This window comes from Dendrobates tinctorius, unplaced genomic scaffold (assembly GCF_039654945.1).
Source record: "Dendrobates tinctorius isolate UK_male_01 unplaced genomic scaffold, ASM3965494v1 ptg000083l, whole genome shotgun sequence".
Classification (NCBI taxonomy): domain Eukaryota; kingdom Metazoa; phylum Chordata; class Amphibia; order Anura; family Dendrobatidae; genus Dendrobates; species Dendrobates tinctorius.
The window spans coordinates 2903388-2924327 of record NW_027361751.1 but is presented as its reverse complement, the minus strand read 5'-3'; the positions used below and the strand labels follow the sequence as shown (position 1 = coordinate 2924327).

The following is a 20940-nucleotide window of genomic DNA, read 5'->3' as shown; positions in this document are numbered from 1 at the left end:
GAGGAGAGTGTCTATTTAGGAATTCCAGCGACCCTGCGCAGAACGAAGAAAAAACTGCTCCCAACCGAGGAGACTGGCGTCAGTAGTGAAGACCTGCCACCAGAGAGATCAAGGCTAAAGGAATAAAGACTGTCTAGCTGCTTCTTTCCCGGAAAGCGCTTTTCAGCATGTTCCCAAAGTTTAGCCATATAAGATTCAAATTCCCTGTCATAGGAGAAAGTTCGGGAGGGACGTTTTACCCGCTTGAAGGAAACGGAGTGTTCCTGAGCAGGAGGTTTGTTCTCCCTGAGATTCAGGGTTCTGGTACCAGCCAAGATAGGGCTATTGACGATACCCTGTGTTTTTGAGACCTGGACCGAATTGGACTGGGAATCCGCACCTGACCCAAAGGCCGCCTCCGAGGAGGGGGCCTGGGGAGAGGAGGGCATCCTAAAGGGGAACTGGAAAGAGCCTGCTTCCTGTGCTTTATGTCCGATATATGTCTGTGAATCACTGTGAGAGGCGTTCGGAGCACTGGTGGCGGCAGACAGATGTGAAAGGCGTTCCAGGACCAGGGACTGCGGTACAGTTGTCAGGTCAGAGACCGCCTGTGACATGGCAACAGCCTATTCCGGAGGGAGGGGTGTGCTCTCATCCCGGGCGTAAAATCGTGGTCAGGTGCATACGAATCACCGTGAGAGGCGTTCAGAGCACTGGTGGCGGCAGACAGATGTGAAGGACGATCCAGGACCAAGGACGGTGATACACTTTGTCAGGACATGGACCGACTGTGACAAGGGCCCACTCCGGAGGGAGGGGTGTGCCCTCATCCCGGGCGTTAGAGTGCTCCTATGGTGCAGACGTGGTGCAGGACTGCGCAGGAAGGGGAAAGCGGACCTGAAGACCACTTTCATTTGCAGAGGGCCCAGGCATACAGGATTATAGTCAGCTTAGAGGGGCATGGGCATAGATCTGCTGGGAAGGGCAACAGAAGTAAAAGAAATATATCCCCTCATACCTGGTCCAGTGACATGGCAACAGGGCACTCCGGAGGGAGGCGTGTGCACTCAATCCTGGAGTAGAGTTACTCCTGTGGCAGACATGGTCGGAGGGTTGCAGGAAGGAGAGAAAAGGGAGGACTGGCATGAGAACCACTTTATTATACAAAGGGCACAGGGGTAATGAACCGCAGTAGGCAATGGAAAATCTCTGCAGGGTTGTGGAAATATTGCTGAGAATGGGCTATAAAGGGGGAGAGGGTTGATCCTACCCGATGCCAGTGACAGTGAGCAGATGCTGTGAGGATAGCGGTGTCCCCCAGCCGCGGGTGTTTCTCAGCTAAATGCGGGTCCGACACCGAGGGCGCAAAAACTATGCAGGAGAGCAGTGTCTCAGACAGAATTCTGCTGAGGCAAAAGAACTGATGAAGCATCGGCTGATCAGCGTTACAGTCCGCACGGTGCTGAATGGGGGGCGTAACTAAGAACGCCGGCCGGGTAAAATAAAGTGACAATCTGATTGGCTGACACGCTAGGGGGCGTGTCCAGCCAGGGAGATAAGCCGACCGTCAAGAAAAGAAGGCGCCCCTATGATTGGTGCATCGCCGGGGGGCGTGTACTGGCAGGAGAGGATGCTCCGTGATAGGAGCAAAAGCGTGCCAGGAATAGGCGCACTGTGGAGGGGGGGGACGTGACCAAGTTTGCCGGCAAGGCAAGCCCCTCTATTGGCTAAAAAGACGCGCGTTTCGAAATAGCAGTTGGTGAGTGGCCAGGGGTAAAGGAGGGGGAAAGTGGGCCACAGAGATGACAGCCAAGGGAAAAGGGCCGCCGCTATGCAGGATTACAAGGATAAAATGTGACTTGAGTGATGCAATGGCCACCGCAAAGCGGGGCCTTAAGAATTAAAGCCACCCTGCTACCCGGACCTGATGAGCTCTGGGAAGGGAATCATACATACCTGTAAGGTGAGCCCTGGTCCTCTTATCAGATCAGTATGTCATCAGGAGCACCTGGGTGGATGGGGGTCACTAGAATAGTAAATCCTCCTTCCCACACAATCTCCAGATGGTGCAGAAGACGGCATCAACCCCTTACAAGAAGGGGGGAGGCCACCGCTGGTGACTATCGTCTTCCTCTCAGCCCTCTCCGAGGAGAGGGGAGAGGAGGGGAAAAGACAAAGGACCGGCCACCGGGAATCACACTGAAGCACCCCTAAGGGTGACAGAGGATTAGGTCCTGCCTGCGGGTCCGAGAATGGGCGATGTGGGTGACACCACATTGCTCTCTCAGTCGCATAATGTGGGAAAACAGGGTGAGATATTACACCCTGTTACCCTGAAGCTGAAGAATCTGAAAAACAAAGGAAAAAGATTAATAAAACACAACAAGACCTGAAAAGGAAAAAAACTGCAAATCTGGGGTTAGATCCAGGTCTGCCTCATACAGACACTAAGCTTAAACTGAAGTACTTGGTTCCTGTCACAGGGTGTATACTACTGGGGAGGAGCCATTTCCTTTTTTATTTGCCTAATGTCAGCCTCCTAGTGACAGCAGCATACACCCATGGAAACCATTCTCCTCCAATGAAGCGATAAAGAAATTATCTTTTTACCCAAATTTTTTTTATTTTCTTAAGGGTAACAGCAGATAATGGGCTGAAAAAACTATTGTGCAAGTTCTCCTAAATTCGCAGATAGCCCATATGTGGGGGGGGGGGATTTTGGGAACTCGGCAGGGCTTTGAAGGGAAAGAGCACCGTTTGACTTTTTGAACGCAAAATTGGCTGGAATTGGAAGCAGATGCCTTGTCTCGTTTGGAGAGCCCCTGATGTGCCTAAACAGTGTAAACTCCCACAAGTGACCCCATTTTTTAAATCAGAACCTTCATGGAACTTATCTAGATGTGTGTTAAGCACCTTGAACCCCGAAGTGCTTCACAGAATTCTACAACGTTTAGCCATTAAAATAAAAAAATCACATCTTTTCCACAAAAATAGTTTTTAGTCGCTTTTTTATTTTCATAAGGGTAACAGGAGAAAATGGACTGCAAAAACTGTTGTTCAGCACACAGCAGGGCTTGGAAGGGAAGGAGTGACGTTTGGAGAGCAGAATTTGATGGCATGGTCTGCGCTGGTCTGGTTACCTTTAGACACAAAGGTCTCCCCTGGGCGCTGGGGCGTCAACTAGACGGAAGCCACGGTAATTACCTTGGGCCGGTCACTTGACGGAGGTGGAGACTGACTCTCAGCCCCCCTGTTGATAATGCCAAAAGTCACAGACCGGTTGCTTGATGGATGTGGAGACTGACTCTCAGCCTCCTTCTCGACAATGTCACAAGTCACAGACGGGTTGCTTGACGGATGTGGAGACTGATTCTCAGCCTCCTTCTCGACAAAGTCACAAGTCACAGACGGGTTGCTTGACGGATATGGAGACTGACTCTCAGCCTACTTCTCGACAATGCCACAAGTCACAGACGGGATGGCGGACCTGTAACCATCGAAGACGAGAAGCAGGGTTCTTCGGATAAACGAACAGCAGGCAACTCTTTTGACAGGACGGTCCCCAACGGAGTATGTCACCGGATTGCCAGTCCAGGATCGGCCCATGAGTATGTAACCAAGGAAGGCCAAGAAGAAGGGTATGAGGCGAATTCGGCAATACGTGGAAGGAGATCCGCTCCCGATGACATGTGCCAATCTGCAACTCAACTTCCTCATTGACCTGGTTAACAGTGTCCACCTGCATAGGCTCAGGTACCGGATCAGCCAAAGATAACTCGGGTAACGGCTGAGAAAAACTGCGAGTGGACGAAGATAGGCGAGAGGACCCTCTCTCTCTGGCTGACTTGCGGGTGCGCTCCTGGAAGCGCAAATCAATGCATGTCGCGAGAGAGATAAGATCCTCCAAATTGGTAGGGGTATCTCGGCCAGCCAGTTCGTCTTTGATCCGACCGGACAGACCACGCCAAAAGGCCCCTACGAGGGCATCATTATTCCAACCTAGCTCAGAGGACAAAGTGCGAAAACATATCGCGTATTGTCCAACCGATAGAGAACCTTGACGAAGATTAAAGAGGGACTCGGTGGTGGAAGCAAGGCGACCCGGCTCGTCGAACACCTTACGGAAAGTGTCCAAAAAGTTGGAAAGCTGAGCGACGAGCGGGTCATCATGCTCCCAAAGGGGATTCACCCACACAAGCGCCTTACCCTCTAAGTGAGAAACTATAAATGCTATTTTAGCACGATCGGTGGGGTAATGCTGCGGCAAAAACTCAAAATGCAAGCGACACTGGTTCAAGAACCCGCGACACAACACAGGGTCACCACTATACCGGGGTGGCTTGCATAGGCGCGGAAGCGAGTGTGGAAGCATGGCCTGGGCAGATTGTATGGAAAGGAGCCGATTATCTACCGACGCCATATAGTTGAGGATCTGGGCCTGAGAGTCGCGTTGCTGTGCGAGTTCCTGCTGGAGGCTAGCCAACTGGGTAGCATTCCCAGGCTCAGAGGACTGTGCGGCAGATAAACAGGACTCCATGGATTTGAGAAATGCCATAATCCTAATCTGGTTTTCCCGGAGAAACAACAGCTCCTTTTGGACAGAAGCCGCAGTACCAGCGGGGTCCATGGCCTGATTATACTGTTAGAGTATTAGCGACTCCTGGAGTGGACCCTCTGGGTCATGGCACCAACCCTCCCAGGGCGAGCTAGCCTAGTGAGGACCACCCCCTATACAGGGAGTGACAGGAGCAAGCCCCAGGGGATACGATACCACGACTGCTGGCACCAGGCCGGCTCACAGGAGATACGAGACTGTGTGACTGGAGGGTGCAGGATACTAGGGAGCACAGGAGAATACACGGGAGTGTGCTGAATACAGGATAGTGCAAGACGGGTACACGTGGGCACATAAGGCGTGTAGCGAGTAACACATGCGGAGGTAGACAAAGCAGGACGTGTGCAAGGAGCACGACAGGGTACAGAATGAGGCATCAGTCGTGCCAGGAGGTGTAACAGAACACAGGAATAGAGTGAATGCCAGGAGGCACAACTGAGCAAGAAACAAGGGAAAGGATACGAGAGGATGTGCCAGGAGGCACAACTGAGCATGAAGCAACAAGGGTTCAGAGCAAGTGCTAGGAGCACCACAGAATAGCAGACAGAGCAAAGGACCCGAGAACAGCGCACAGCCAGGCTGGGACACAACAATAATCAGGCACCTCCCCTAGGGGGAGGTCGTCAGATATAGCACATGACTACTACTGGTTCCAGGTCAGGACCTAGCCAGAAAGCACATGACCACTACAGGTTCCGGGTCAGGTCCTCCATTACCATAGAGAGGACCGAGCCCTATGCAGCACTGACAGGAGCGCGCAAGCGCAAACGTGACATGCAGGAGACCCGGGGACGAGAGCTGCGCGTGCGCACCCGACGGGGACCCCCGAGGAACCGCCGTACCGGAGGGAGTGACGTCGGGGCCGAAGCCCCGCCTCCTGGTGAGCGCGGCATAACAGCCTATACAGTGGAAATCCCCGAAACGTGACCCCATTTTGGACACTACACCCCTCAAGAAATTATCTAGAGGCATAGCTATAGTAATGATAATAATGCTTTTCTTTTTACTGGTGTATGAATTTATAATGTGGTGGTACGTGTAAGTTGTGCAGAGTACATCAGATTATAAAAGTGTGTTGTGTCAATAAGTTAAAAACAAATTTTATTAATTTATGGAACTGTGGTACATTATGAAAGAATCCTTAATGTAGCGGCCAGGTTTCACAATGTAAATGTAAATTGTGTGTTTTCGTACTTCCCTCTTGGAGCATATTCTGCACCTTTTTTGTGATTTTTTTCTCCGTTGTTTGGGCAACCTGTCCTGGGAAAAGTTGACCTGGAACAATACGGGCACTATCAGTTTCATAAGTACTGGGACCCTCAGCTTCCCGAGTGACAAACATTAGGGACTTGTAACTACCTCATGAAATTGATGGAAGGTCCCATAATGCTTGAGCTTGAAACAGCACAAAAGCATTGTACAGTGCCATCTCTACAATGCCCATGGACAACTTTTTGTACAATACTTTAGCTTTTCGCATGGCACTGTATGGGCTGAGTACCTATATACAAAAAAAAAGGTTGCACTCTATCATGCTGCAGCATGTCAATGTGAAATATATGAAATATGAATAGCAATATGGCTTTTCAATATTAGGAAAAAATTAATGAGACGCTTTGCACTAAATTTGGCCAAATGTCTGCCCATCAACCAACGTCAAGGTGGTCCCATAAGGCAGGTTCCTATCTACCCATAAATGCAGGCTTTACAGAGAGAGGTATCCACATTCATCCAGGAATTCAGACATCAGCTTAACAGAGGTGTCCACATTGGATAGGGACCCATCAGTCTTATGGGATGACCTTGACATTGGTTGATGGGCAAACATTATTTGGCCAAATTTTGTGCAAAGTGTCACATTCATTTTTTCCTAATATTCAAAAACCGTATTGCTATTCATATTTCACATTGACATGCATGATAGAGTGCAACCTTTTTTGTATATGAAGGTAGCTGCTCCTGGTATTCACCTATTCACACTAGTTAGGATGTGCCAGTCAGTTTCTTGTTGTCTCTGGGTTGAGGACTTGACCTGAGAGATTTACACCCCCATGTACTTGCTACAATCCAGGTTACAATTTGTTGTTGGGACCTCAAACAATAACAAGGGAGATGCTGTTAAGGTGTATGGTGGTGAAGAGAAGGACATCCTTCTAGTCCTTACACATGAATATCAAAATGTCGCTGCATTGGGCTCTGCTGACGCCCTGTCTCAGCAGTTGCCCAAATAGCAGCTTAGGGAGGCCTCTATTCTATTTTTCATCTTAATATATATATATATACATATACATACACACACACACACACAGTGTGGGCGTGTGTGTAATATATATATATATATATATATATATATATATATATATATATATATATATTTTACACACACAGTGTGTGCGTGTGTGTAATATATATATATATATATATATATATATATATATATATATATATATATATACACACACACCATATTTTTCTCATTATAAGACGCACCCCCAAATTTGGTGAAGAAAAAAAAAATGTTTTTTTTATGTTAAATGGAGGTGTGTCATATAATGCCAGTATCCATCTTTCAAATCATATACCGTATGTGTCCCTCATCCTGGTATTTATATAACCCCCATCCTGGCACATTGCCCCTAGTGCTGGCACATAGCCCCCCCATCCTATCCTGGATATGCCCCCCCTCTCTCTATATGCCTCCCTGCTGGTACGCACACGGCCCCCCATCCCTATATTCCCCCTGCTGGCACACATTGTACCCCCCCTCCATATATTCCCCCCTGCTGGCACACATTGTCCCCCCTCCATATATTCCCCCTTGCTGGCACACATGGTCCCCCCTCCATATATTCCTCCCTGCTGGCACACATGGTCCCCCCTCCATATATTCCCCCTTGCTGGCACACATGGTCCCCCCTCCATATATTCCCCCTTGCTGGCACACATGGTCCCCCCTCCATATATTCCCCCCTGCTGGCACACATTGTCCCCCCTCCATATATTCCCCCTTGCTGGCACACATGGTCCCCCCTCCATATATTCCTCCCTGCTGGCACACATGGTCCCCCCTCCATATATTCCTCCCTGCTGGCACACATTGTCCCCCCTCCATATATTCCCCCTTGCTGGCACACATGGTCCCCCCTCCATATATTCCTCCCTGCTGGCACACATTGTCCCCCCCTCCATATATTCCCCACAGCTGGCACACATTGTCCCCCCCTCCATATATTACCCCTGCTGGCACATATTGTTTCCCCGGTCCTATAATCCCCCTGCTGGCAAACATTGTGCCAGCAGGGAGGAATATAAGAGGGGGGACAATGTGTGCCAGCAGGGGGGAATATATGGAGTGGGGGGGACATTGTCCCCCCCATCCCTATATTTCCCCCTGCTGTCACACATGGCCCCCGTCCCAATATTTCCCCCGTCCCAATATTTCCCCCCTGCTGGCAAGCACATGCTAAAATAATAAACAGTTAACTCTCCTACTGATGATCGCTCCTGCTCCCAGCTCTCCCGTGGCTTACCTGTGTCTGTGCTGAGTCTGCTGTCATCCTCCTGCAGGGCGCACGCAGCTGCTGCTCATTCAGGCAGCTCATTGTTGCTACAGGACCTTCCATGATGTGACCAATAGGAGCTGCTCAGCTGCGGTCATGTGACTCGCAGTGCACACTGGGAGTCATGTGACCGCAGGTCCTATTGGTCACATCATGCAAAGTCCTGAAGCGATGAGCTGCCTGAATGAGCTGCTGCTGCCGCTCGCCCTGCAGGAGGAGGATGACAGCAGACTCGACACAGGAAAGCCACGGGGGAGCTGGGAGCAGGAGTGATCATCAGTAGGTGTCTATAGTGACTGGGGGTGAGTGCAGGCAAATGTAATATGCACCGCTCCCCTGTCTACCAACTCGGCGCTGTTTCAGCACCGAGGTGACGGACAGCGGGTGCAGTGGTGATGGACAGCGGGTGCAGTGAATATTACATGAGCCTAATGAGCGGGAGCACAGGACCTCCCGCTGTCTCTGCAGCTCCCATCCAGCCCCGACTCCACACCAAAGCCGCCGCCCCCCCCCCCACTCTATAGCACAGCAGCACACAGGTTCGCTTTATAAGACGCACCCCCCACTTTCCCAAAAAATTTGAGGGAACAAAAGTGCGTCTTATAAAGCGAAAAATATGATATATATATCTCAATGAATAGAAATCTTGCCATTTTCACATTGGCCATTGGGTCCTTTTTTCACAAGGACATTAGCAACAAAACACTGAACCCAACCCTATGTGTTTATAGAGGTGTTAGCTGAGAATGCTCAAATCTGGGCACATATAATTGAGAAAAGAGGGGGAGGAAGTCATCAGCGACATCACCTGTTGTGAATGGTAGATCCTGTGCTATCTAATGTACAGTATATAGAGGTGTGACCTGTCATTGTAATCCTGATGATAACGAGATGGCTGAAAAGTTTCCCTAACAGAAAGTAGGAGTCGAATTTTAGGTCTCATGGCCAATGTGAATATTTCAAGATTTCTTGTTCATATAGAAGATATGGAAAATTGGCAAAAATAAACAAAACATAAAAGTTGCAAAAAAAAAAAAATACATTAACATAAAAAAATGATTTAAACAATAGGTTATTTTCTGATGATACAGTTCCTTTAATGTGTTCCTAAGACAATTCGGTCAATATTTTAGAATGATGTGGAGATAAGATTATAAACCGGGATCAGGAACTGGCATATGTAGACTTGATGTGCTGGATGCGAGGCGCAGACTAGATGCAAGGCACACCAGTGGTTAAAAGAAATAGCATTTTTTAAAGCTCCTCTCCTAAAAAACATTTGTAAGCAGTTGAGGGCAAATGGTGGGAGACAAAGTTGCCGAAGACTTGCGTGTCTCTCCTAATAGCAGAAGCCTGACTGGGCATAAAGAACCGTCTCCCATCAACTAAACACTGATGCTCCAGGGGAGAGGTGGAACATGCGGTTCCCAAATCAATCAGGCACGACATTCAGCAGTCCGAGAACCACGTGGGAATTACCATAAGGGACACACGGCATTTCAGTATGACCTGTCACACGGCTGCATGAATCATCCTCTCACACACATCCCGATGTCGGGCAGCCGCACTCACCAGGTCGTTCTTTCCCGGTGCCTTTAGATTCTGCAAACTTCTCCAATAAACTTTCCACTGTGATGTTCTCCATGTTATTTATAAAGTCTTCATGTACCTGGAAATAAGGAAAGTGAAGAGCTGTGAGTGTAATAATAGTTAGGAATCCAGACAGGGAGCGTCATCAATAACACAATGTGGAAACAGCAGATCACTTATAACAGAAAATGTAACATATGCAGTGGCGAGATTTACCAGGCTAAAAAGGCCACAAATCTGGAGTAATATGCGTAACAAAAAAAACTGGCATTCATTACTCGTGCTATGTACATTATGGATTTTAGACAGGTTCTCCACACTGATGACAGGGTCGTGAGCTTGCGGACAGGCGTTGGTATCATATGTGACTCAGTGAGCCAAAAACTCTGCGCACTTAGTGGGAGCAGGGTAAAATTGGCAGGGTAAAGGCCCTTTTACATTTAGCGATGCACCAGCGATCCGACCAGCGATATCAGCCGGTCAGGATCGCTGGTGCATCGCTAAATGATCGCTAGTGAGCTTTCATACAGAAAGATCTCATAGCGATGCAGCAGCGACGCAGCGCACGATACTCACCTTTCACACACAGCGATCCTGACGTCCTCCCGCCCGTGTCCAGCGTCGCTCGACGTCACAGCAGGAAGCGCCCGACGAGAAATGGAGCCGGACATTCTCGCGTGATCAGCGATGGACAGCGGGGGAGCCGGTCGGAGGTAAGTATCACACATAGCGATATCGCTAGCAATATCGCTATAACGTCACAAAACCGGTGACGTTTTAGCGATATTGCTAGCGATATCGCTTAGTGTAAAACCCCCTTAAGACTTTAGCGCAATCTCACGTTGCGTCAACATTATGGTAACTTTCAAAGCCTTGATCAATTGGGGCCTAAGACTGGACAGTCTAAAAATGTTGCTTATTAATCAAGCAGTGTGAACCACTAAGATAAATTGGTCGCATTTTAAGACCGTCCAGTCTGAGGTTGACCATCTGAGAATTACACAGTATTGATAAATCTACCCCAGTGTTTCTTCTGTTCAGACAAAACTGTAAAGGCTGCAGCAGATCAACGGGCGCTGACTGGTTATGGTGGTCACGTGATATTGTTGATGTCAGGTGACCAGAGGGAGGAACGGCGCTGAGATCAGAGAAACAGTATTGATCCGGAAGGTAAGCATACATTTTTATAACAGCATAAAATACTAAAAAGAGTGCAGCATAAAACACTAAAAGAAGAAGAAAAAAAAAATAAAAAATAATATAATATATATATATATATATATATATATATATATTTTACTATTTTATGCTGCACTCTGGGCTATTAATAGAGGGTGGTGCACTAGTGGACAGACCCTTTAAACATCACTAGTTGAACATACCTGGCCTATCTGGATGTGAACTTCACTAACAGAATGGGAAAAGCAGCCAATGATCTCCTTCACCCGAACAAGATGCGCCTCCTCAATGTCCTGGAATTTCTGCAGAATGTAAATCACCAAAAGTACGTAAATCTGACCAGCATCATATCGCCTGACACATAAATTACCATGACTGCACCAGAGTGCTTGACACAATTACTACGATTGCACACTACCACATTCATCTTATTCATGCTGCCCCCTATACACGGTAAGCTTCATGCCCAGTCTGACAGGACGGCTGTCAGTAAAGGGATATACAGTGGGGAAAGTATTTGATACACTGCTGATTTTGCAAGTTTTCCCACCCTCTCCAGAATGGAGAGGTCAGTAATTATTATCGTAGGAACACTTCACCTGTGAGAGACAGAATCTAAAAATAAAAAACAGAAAAATGCAAATTAATTATCTGATACAATAGAAAAACAGAACATAATTTTGGTGCAGAAACCTTTGTTTGCAATTACAGAGGTCAGACGTTTCCTGTAGTTCTTGACCAGGTTTGCACACACTGCAGCAGGGATTTTGGCCCACTCCTCCATACAGATCTTCTCCAGATCTTTCAGATTTTGAGGCTGTCACTAGGTAACATTGAGCTCCCTCTGAAGAGTTTCTATTGGGTTAAAGTCTGAAGACTGGCTTGGCCACTACAGGACCTTAAAATACTTCTTATGGAGCCACTCCTTAGTTGCCCTGGTTGTGTGTTTTGGATCATTGTCATGATGAAAGATCCAGCCATGAGCCATCTTCAATGTTCTTACTGAGGGAAGGAAGTTATTGGCCAAAATCTCACAATACATGACCCCATTGATACTCCCTTCAATACGGTGCAGTAGTCCAGTCCTCTTTGCAGAAAAGCACCCCCAAAGTATGATGTTTTCCCTCATCATGCTTCATGGTTGGGACAGTGTTTTTGCGGATGTACTCATCCTTCATCCCCCCTAAACAGAGTGAGTGGAGTTGATACCGAGAAGTTCTATTTTGGTTTCATCTGACCACATGACCTTCTCCCATGCCTCCTCTGGATCATCCAGATGGTCATTGATGAACTTCAAACGGGCCTGGACATGCACTGGTGTGAGCAGGGGGACCTTGCGTGCCCTGCAGGATTTTAATCCATGACGGCGTAGTGGGTTACTAATGATAATGTTTGACACTGTGGTCCCAGCTCTCTTCAGGTCATTGACAAGGTTCCCACCTGTAGTTCTGGGCTGATTCCTGACCTTTCTCAGAATCATCCTTACCCCACGAGGCAACATCTTGCATGGAGCCCCAGACCGAGGAAGATTGACAGACATCTTGTGTTTCTTCCATATTCTAATAACTGCGTCAACAGTTGTCGCCTTCCCACCAAGCTGCTTGCCTCTTGTCCTGTAGCCCATCCCAGCCTTGTGCAGGCCTACAATTTTGTCCCTGGTGTGCCTATACAGCTTTTCAGTCTTGGCCATGGTGGAGAGGTTGGAATGTGTGTGTGTGGACAGGTCTATTTTATACAGGTAACAAGTTCAAACAGGTGCAATTACTACAGGTATGGAGTGCAGAGTAGGAGGGCTTCTCAAAAACAACTAACAGGTCTGTGACAGCCAGAATTCTTGTCGGTTGGTAGGTAAATACTTATTTCATGCAATAATATGCAATTTAATTAAGTAAAAATCATACAATGTGATATTATGGATTTTTTTTATGATTCTGTCTCTGACAGGTAAAGTGTACCTATGATAACAATTACAGAGCTCTCCATTCTTTGATGGGAAAACTTGCAAAATCAACAGTGTATCAAATACTTATTTTCCCCACTGTATATAACTGACAAATACATTTTGTGGGATGATTTAATGTGAATATTGTTTACGTGCACTGCTGGAAATAAAGAGTCTCAGCTGAAAGTTAATACAATGGTTAATCATTTACAACCAGCCATTCCAGGGGACAGGTACGATCAGTCAATGCGTCAATAAAAAGAAATATGGAGAAACAAGCTTTATAGTTTATATGGCGTGGCAGAATAGGCCCTGTAATGGGTGACGGCTCCTGCCCCAGTGGTTGGAACTGGAGGACCCTACGTTCCCAGCTATTTAACCTTTTACTGCCACAGTGAGAAGCAAAGTGGCATTAATATAGGGGATACCCATGTGACTGGGTCAGTGGGATGCCTGGTGTACGCTCAGTCCTGGGACATCCCCTGTTCACACTTTGCAGTTAGTACAACACTTAGCGTTCCTGATCAGTGTCATAGGGACATGGTCTGATCATACCACAGCTCCTGGGCAGGGGAGGAAGGAAAGGAGTGTACAACATAGGATGGCAGCTGCTGGTCTATGTGAGGTAAAACATTTCACTGCCTGTTTTAAAGCAATGATTTACCTCACAGAAAGAATCAGCTGTGATCCCATGCTGTCCTATCAGTATGTTCTTTTGCTTCTCCCCCGCCCAGGAGATGTGCAGACACCAGGATGTTTGGAACTGGTGGGTTCAGCCAAACAGTTACAAAAAGTTCACTTGAATGGGGGGCTCAAACATCCAGTGTGCATGACAAACACAGTTTCTGATCGGCTGGGAATACATCCCCCTTTTTATCCCCCAGACATGGATTAGGGTGTGGGACAGGACAGGTATGGTATATTGTTCTTTTATTATTTAAGTTTTAATACTGGAGATTGAGGACTTAATTAGGCGAGGTCGTAAGTATGGTTTAATTAAGATTATTAAAGGAGTCTGTCATTCTTTCAAATAAAAGTCTTTATTGTGTGTTTGTGTTTTTTTACAATGTGACTAAGGGGTTAGTAATGGGGATGTCTTATTGACACCTCTCCATTACTAACCTCAGGCTTAATGTCACCCGACAATACAAAGGTGACACCAACCCCCCCAATTATCATCTCACATGCCACCGCCACAGGGCAAGTTCGAAGAGCCGGGCAATGCGCCAGAATTGGAGCATCTAATAGATGCGCCTTTCATGGGCAGCTGCGGGCTGCTATTTTTAGGCTGGGGGGCAATAACCATGGCCCCTTACGAGCCTGAGAATACCTGCCCCCAGCTGTCTGCTTTAGCAAACCTGGTTGGCAAAAATGGTAGGGACCCCATGCTGGTTTTTTTCTTATTATTTATTTAAACAATTAAAAAAAACAGCGTGGGGACACCATCTATTCTTGCTACCTAGCCTCGCTGAAGCTGACAGCTGAGGGTTACAGCCCCCAGCTGTGAGTTTTGTCTGGCTAGTTAGCAAAAATACAGGGAAACCCACGCCAGTTTTTTTTCTAAAATTATTTATTTACAGCGCAGGAGCGGCTAATGAATACTCCCATCCACCGCCTCTGCTCTTGCTGTTATTCGTGGCTGCAGATGTCGGATGATGGGAGCAGTAGTCCCATCAGCTGACATCAGTGACCGGAGGTAAACTTTATACCTCCGGTCACAGCTGAGCACACTCACACTGTCTTTTGACAGCATGGGAACCGCAGCTCTTTGGCTGGCGGAGATGATTTCGGTGAACCCAAACAGTAACACAGACTTCCTGTGGCAACACAGAGACCTGGAGATTTTCTCACTCAGCCTTTCTGTAATATGTTGGAGTATTTTAGGCTGAAAAGAAAGTTACGAGTTTACTCATAATGAAAAATATGGCTGTTATCCACTAGGTGGCAGCACTTCCCACAGAACACAAAGTGCACATGGTAGAGTGGAAAAAAAGATGTGTTTCCTAAAGATCAGCCACATACTGTACAATCTGCAGCTTTACAAATCCCTATAAAACCAATCCAAAGTTCTGTAATAGAAAAATATCATAAGTCCACAGAGGTGATAGCACATATTGGGAGAAAACCAGAGGGATCTGCTGATTAATTCCTTGTATTTCCAGTGAATAGAAAGCATCCAATTCATAGTGTTAAGGGCTATATTAATAGAGAGCTCAGTCATCAAAAGGAAGAAAAAAAAAAAAAACTAGACCGCTTGGAAGATGCACAAGAAACATTGGAAAAAATACCCAAAACAAATGACAACGGCTGCATTATGAACTGCAGACACTAGAGGGCGCACAGGATACACACGTGACCGGTCACTTTCCTACCAAGTATCAGCCGCATATAAAGGGAAATACAGAAGAATCATCCGTATCAACAACTGGTAATCACAATCCCCCATACCCCGGTACTCGCATTTCTCCTGTCCCCCACAATATAATCTAACTCCTGAATGTATATTTTGCCCCCCAAAAAAAGCCACAGCGAGTATCAGACGGGACGGCCTTTAGGACATGCTTAAGATTCTGCTCTATATTGGCAGGCGTGAGTCAACTTGCGCTAGATCTTAGCCTTTGAAGAACTACTGTATGGCTGAAGGCAGGAGAAGCTACTGCACCGACGGGGGGAAAATCTGCAGTGAAGATCTGCAGACAAGAAATGCGCAAAGTTGTTCAGTCTATGCGGCACGTGGATGAGATCTGCTGGAAAATGGGATATTCTCTCGGGAAAATCTGACTCATGTGAACATGCCCTTATTATATTCAGGGATAATGTCACAATAAATGAAGTGTCTGGTTACAGCATTACAGATCAGGACATAATCAGATGTATTAGGGAAACTCAACTAGTCTGCTTATTTTTTATATACATTGAGGAATCTCTTATAGATGTACCCAAGATAGAGTCAGGCAATGTATATACAAGATATTCCCAGGAGGTTAAATGTTACATGAGCTGAGGCATCTGCATCCATTCCATAAATCATCATCTGGACGCGATGCCTCAACGTCTATAAATGAGCATCCAATAAAGGCAAATCGGATGATTGGGGTTTTGTGAACACACAAGACTGAGCTTGCAGGCTGCAGATAATCCACGTGACCGGCCGGCACATTAGCATTTCCTAATGCTCTCCTCCATTAAGGACGCTAATGTACAACATCCCGTATTAATGCACTCAAGGATTAGTCAGCTCATTACAATAGTAAATGGGATATCTGACAGTGTGGTATCTTCACTGCACCATCCTGTGATATAAACTAATCATTTCTCCCTAAGAAGATACACTATTTGGCTAAGGTACCGAGACACCCACATTACACCTACAGGAGCAGTCATGGCAGTTCCCTTCACAGATACACCAGCTTCCGCTCTCCTGGGGAGGTTTTCTGACAGATTTTGGAGAGTATTTGAGTGAATTTTTACCCTTCATCCAGAAGAGAATTTGTGGGATCAAACATTGATGCATGAGAGGGCCTGGCCCGAAATCTATGTTCTAGTAGTTCTTCCCAAAAGTTTTCAAAGGGGTTGAGGTCAAGGCTCTGTGGGGGACTGGACAAGTTCTTCCACCTCACACTCCCCAACCATGTCTTTATGGACCTTGCTTTCTGAACTGGGGCAGGGTCATGGTGCTCAGAATAGGGCCGTCTCCAAACTGTTCCCACAAACCTGGAAGCTACAAAATGTCTTGAATGATGAAGCTGTAAATTTCCCTTCTATGTCACTTAGGCACTTACATTTTATCATTTCTCCTGCAGAAATCATTATCATTTCTCCTCCTGGCACAATGCAGACAGGTAACACTGAAAGCCAGACTGGTCCATGAGATGCCGGATACAGAGTGGCATGACCCGTCACCGCACACAACGTGTATCCACTGCTCCAGAGTCCAGTGGTGGGGTCTTCATGTCACGCCATCTGATGCTTGGCATCGTGCTGGGCAATGTACGGCTTGTATGCAGCTGCTCGGCCATGGAAATCTATGTTGTGTAGCTCCTGGCGCAGTTTTTGTGCTGATGATAAAGTATTTTCAAGCTTTAAAGATATCCGGTATCTATGACATAAGGGATATCTTTTCAATCACTGGGGGTCCAACAGTTCCGGGAGCACCACCGATCCAGAGTATCCCGAAGAACCCCGTATGAATGGAGCGCTGGTCGATCACGCTCACTCCCGCTCCCATAATTTTTATGGGAGTTCCAAAGATCACCAGAGCGGTGTGCACGGCTATCACAGGTGGTCCTACTAGGAATCACTGGAGAGGCAGTGTATATGATCGACCCGCACTCCATTCACACAGGGCTACGAGCGCCGGTTCTTGGAATTGTTGGGGGGTCCACAAGAACAGTTGGACCCCCAGTGGATAGATTACAACTTTCAAACTTGAAAATACCCCTTTAATGTCAGAGAATATTTAGAGTTCTGCAGTTATTGAATTTATTGCGGGATGGCACTATTCGCTTCAGCACTCAGCGACCCTACTAGTTAACTTTATGTGGTGCTGCCTGGTGGCTGAGTTGCTGGGGTTCTTAAACTCTTCTACTTTTCAGTAATACCACTCTCAGTCCAACGAGGGAATATATAGGAGGGAAGAAATTCCACGAACTGACTTATTGCACCGGTTGCTCCTATAACAGGACTGCGCTGGTATCACTGAGCGCCGTAGACGAGCATAAAGTAAAGGCAGAAGGCAATGCGAGGGGCTGGATGTTATACACCTACGGTAAATGGGCTGAATAAAAAGCCTGATTTCAGTAGGATAGAGGCCTCACACTTTTGCACATTTAGGGTCGAATTCTTTATTGCATTAGCACCTATTTTTAGTGTTTTTCACTTTTTTTTTTTTTTTTTTTTTAAAGGGAACCTGTCACCAGTTTAGGCCGATATAAATTACGGCCATCACCATTCAATGCTGTACGAGCGTATATCAGGCCTGAAAGGTGATGGCCGTAACTTATATCGGCCAAAACTGGTGACAGGTTCCCTTTAAGTCTATTTCATGTGTCTGCCTGATTCTTCAATTACAACTTTTTGAAAAGTCGCAAAATTGGTTGCAAATGTACTGAAGTCATCCCCTGGAGTGATTATGTACGCCAGAAACTTTAGCAAAAGTTTTTACGCTATTTTGAGAAAAGACACAAAAAATAAGAGTGATAAAAGAAGAAAAAAAAAACCCAAATGATAGATCAGGGCTGTAGTGTAAGCTACATCATCAGTCACAATAGTGATGCACTTCATATCGGAAACAGCCGGGCTTCATAGACTACCTGATGCATTTAACATTGCTGTAAACTTCTATAAAGAAAAAAAAATGTATATAGTATATGCAAGGCACGCAAACAGGAAAAAGCCTGCAGGAAACATGTGATGGGTGAGACAGCATTATATGCCGACATCAGCAAGTGCAAAAGGAGCATCCTGCAGCTTCACGTTTGGGATCGCCCTTGTTATGAGCCAACCTACTAGGAAATCCACTGCAGCTTCCAATGATCCCTCCACACGAGACTGTGAATGGTCCTATAACCAACAGCTCACACTAAAAACTGCGCTACAGGCCGATATATTATAGACACTATCTAATGCAATGTACGATCACAATGTCGCCTGCTCAAATCGCACCTAATGAGAGAAGCAGGGCAGGTTCTGCTGGCTCATGGCGTGGCCAGTAGCGAGCTGCAATGCGCTGCGCTGTAGCAATCATGTGTAGAACGATGCTCGGTGCCATCAGAAGGTCTTGTTAATTATTTCCAATCATTACCCGAGATCAGCTGACGAACGATCTACATTTTTGTGTCAGCCGATCCCATCCCTCGTATGGCCTAAAAACTAAATAGTCTGCAGCACGTCGTCCCACATGAATAGTGGAAGTGCTGCAGATAACGTACGACCTGTCTGGGTCTGGAGCTGAAAAACCGTATTGATGATCAGGTGTATCCAATGTTAGAAAAATGCTTTAATTTGGCACCACTGACTTCTCATACTGCGGACCGGCACTGGCTATGAACACGAATCTGGAATTCTTCATCTTTCTGCTGCTCTCACACAAGTATTTCCAGAGCTAGCGCAGCCTGTGGTAGGACACATTGGCGTACTACAGAGAGAATTAAGAGTACATCGGGGTGTGGCGTTTTGCATTAATCCTGATGGCACGACTGAACGTGTGCCAGGCACCGGTTACCCATAACAAGCTGCTCACGTCACGGCTGCACTGGTCTATCGGATAATGGCTCGGCGATTGCCAGGTATGCGCAGCCTTTCACTTTACACATCTAAATCAGATAGAACTTCAGGACTCTGTGAGTTTACCCTTCACAGTCTACGTCAGTGGTCACTGTACATAGAAAAAGAACACACACTAAACACTTGGCGTGTCTATGTGGTAAAGTTGGGAATTGTAGTTCCACAATAGCCAGATGATGGAAACCACTTTTTGGCAAGTGTTCGATTCTACTGCAGTACCACAACAGGCTAAAGTCAAGCATTACATTACCATTTTTGGTCGATGGGTGAGGGCTTATTTTTTGCACCCTGAGCTGATCTTTTTATTGACAGCATTTTGGGGGTAGATACGATGCTTTAATCGCCTCTTATTGTATTTTATTGCAGTGCTGTGGTGACTGAAATACTGCAATTGAGTTTTTTATTTTCTTTTCTAATTACGTAGTTTAACAATCGGGTTAATCTACTTTATACTTTTGATATATCTGACTTTTACAAATGCATCGATACCATATGTGTATTTTTTTATTTCTTTATTTTCAATCGGTGGAAAAAAGTGGGCGATTTGAACTTTATTTTTTTCATATTAAAAACTTTTTAATTTGTACTATATATATATTAGTCCCATTGGGGGACTTAAACCTGCAATCACTTGTACTATATACAGCAAAGCCAGAGCACTGCTATGTATAGAGAAAATCATAGTCTCCTATGAACACCAGCTACAGGCTGGTTTTCACAGTACTAACATCATGACAAGCATGGAGGTCTTGAGCAGACCACCCGTCGTCACAGAAACCCATCGTGATTGCATCGCCGTTGGCTGCATGGAATGACGCACCATCCTGCCGACGCGCATTAAATGCTACTGTCAGAGTTTGGCGGCAGTATTTAACAGGTTAACAGCTGTGGGCTGAGCACTGCTCCAGGAGTTGACTGTTAAGAAGCAGATCATGGCTGAAAAAAACAGTCATCATCTGCCAGGAAAGATGCAGGCTCGGAATGAGAGCCTGCATATGACAAACATACGTCATATGTCTGGAAGGGGTTAAGAGGCTTCTGAATCCAGCATGTGCCTTCATCAAGACCAACACCAGTAGTCAATGAATCTTGGCCAAAGTGTTCATAAAAAATACTAACTTTTTATCCCCTTATTTATGACCAGACCGATCAAAAAAGTGAATATGGGGCACAGCGAAGGGCTGGTTTAGATGCTGTCTCACTGTATTATTTGGCATTCTTCGTCAGATTGCCAACTGCAGACAACCCTAGAGTCATCAGGGGTTAAAGTAATAAATGACAAACATAAAAACTAGACTGTCCGATACACAGAAGATCGTATAGAGTTGTGCACAACTGATTAGCTTTGGAAGCTTATAATAATAGAGTATAATAAGATAAATACCCTGCTATCTAGATTACAGATCACCGGTCAGCGCGGTCCTCACATAATGAGTAACTTTTCTTCCTGCAGATCCTAAATAATAGTGAGACAGAATATGTAACATAAGGACTGTGTGCAGGATAAAAATCAAAGAAAAACTTCAGACTGCTTGCCTCTTAAGGCAGAGTTCAGACGTCTGTGTATTCGGATCCGAGTACCGACCATTGCTTCCTGCATATGAAGCTGTCGAGTTCGGGTCAGAAGACCCACAGCCAGTACTCGGTCCAAGACAAACGGCTGCCTGAATTTGGCCTAAGGCGTCATTAAGACGTCTGTGAATCGCTTATGTGTTCTGGATGTGGTTTTCAGAGAGGGAACACAGACCCATTGTAGTCTATGGAGGTGTTCACATTTCAGTGCTTTATTT

At 46.3% G+C, this 20940-nt stretch overlaps 1 protein-coding gene across 4 annotated transcripts in view; it reads right to left on the bottom strand.

Moving 5' to 3' along the window:
* The window catches only part of FCHO2 (FCH and mu domain containing endocytic adaptor 2), a 240992-nt gene that overhangs the window by 146015 nt on the left and 74037 nt on the right, over positions 1-20940 (bottom strand). For all 4 annotated transcript variants that reach the window (XM_073584057.1, XM_073584058.1, XM_073584056.1 and 1 more), the window contains exons 7-8: positions 11127-11225; positions 9727-9823 (exon numbers count right to left, since the gene is read on the bottom strand). In XM_073584057.1, coding sequence (XP_073440158.1) covers positions 9727-9823; positions 11127-11225 — 196 coding nt within the window. The remainder of the gene's footprint in view (positions 1-9726; positions 9824-11126; positions 11226-20940) is intronic.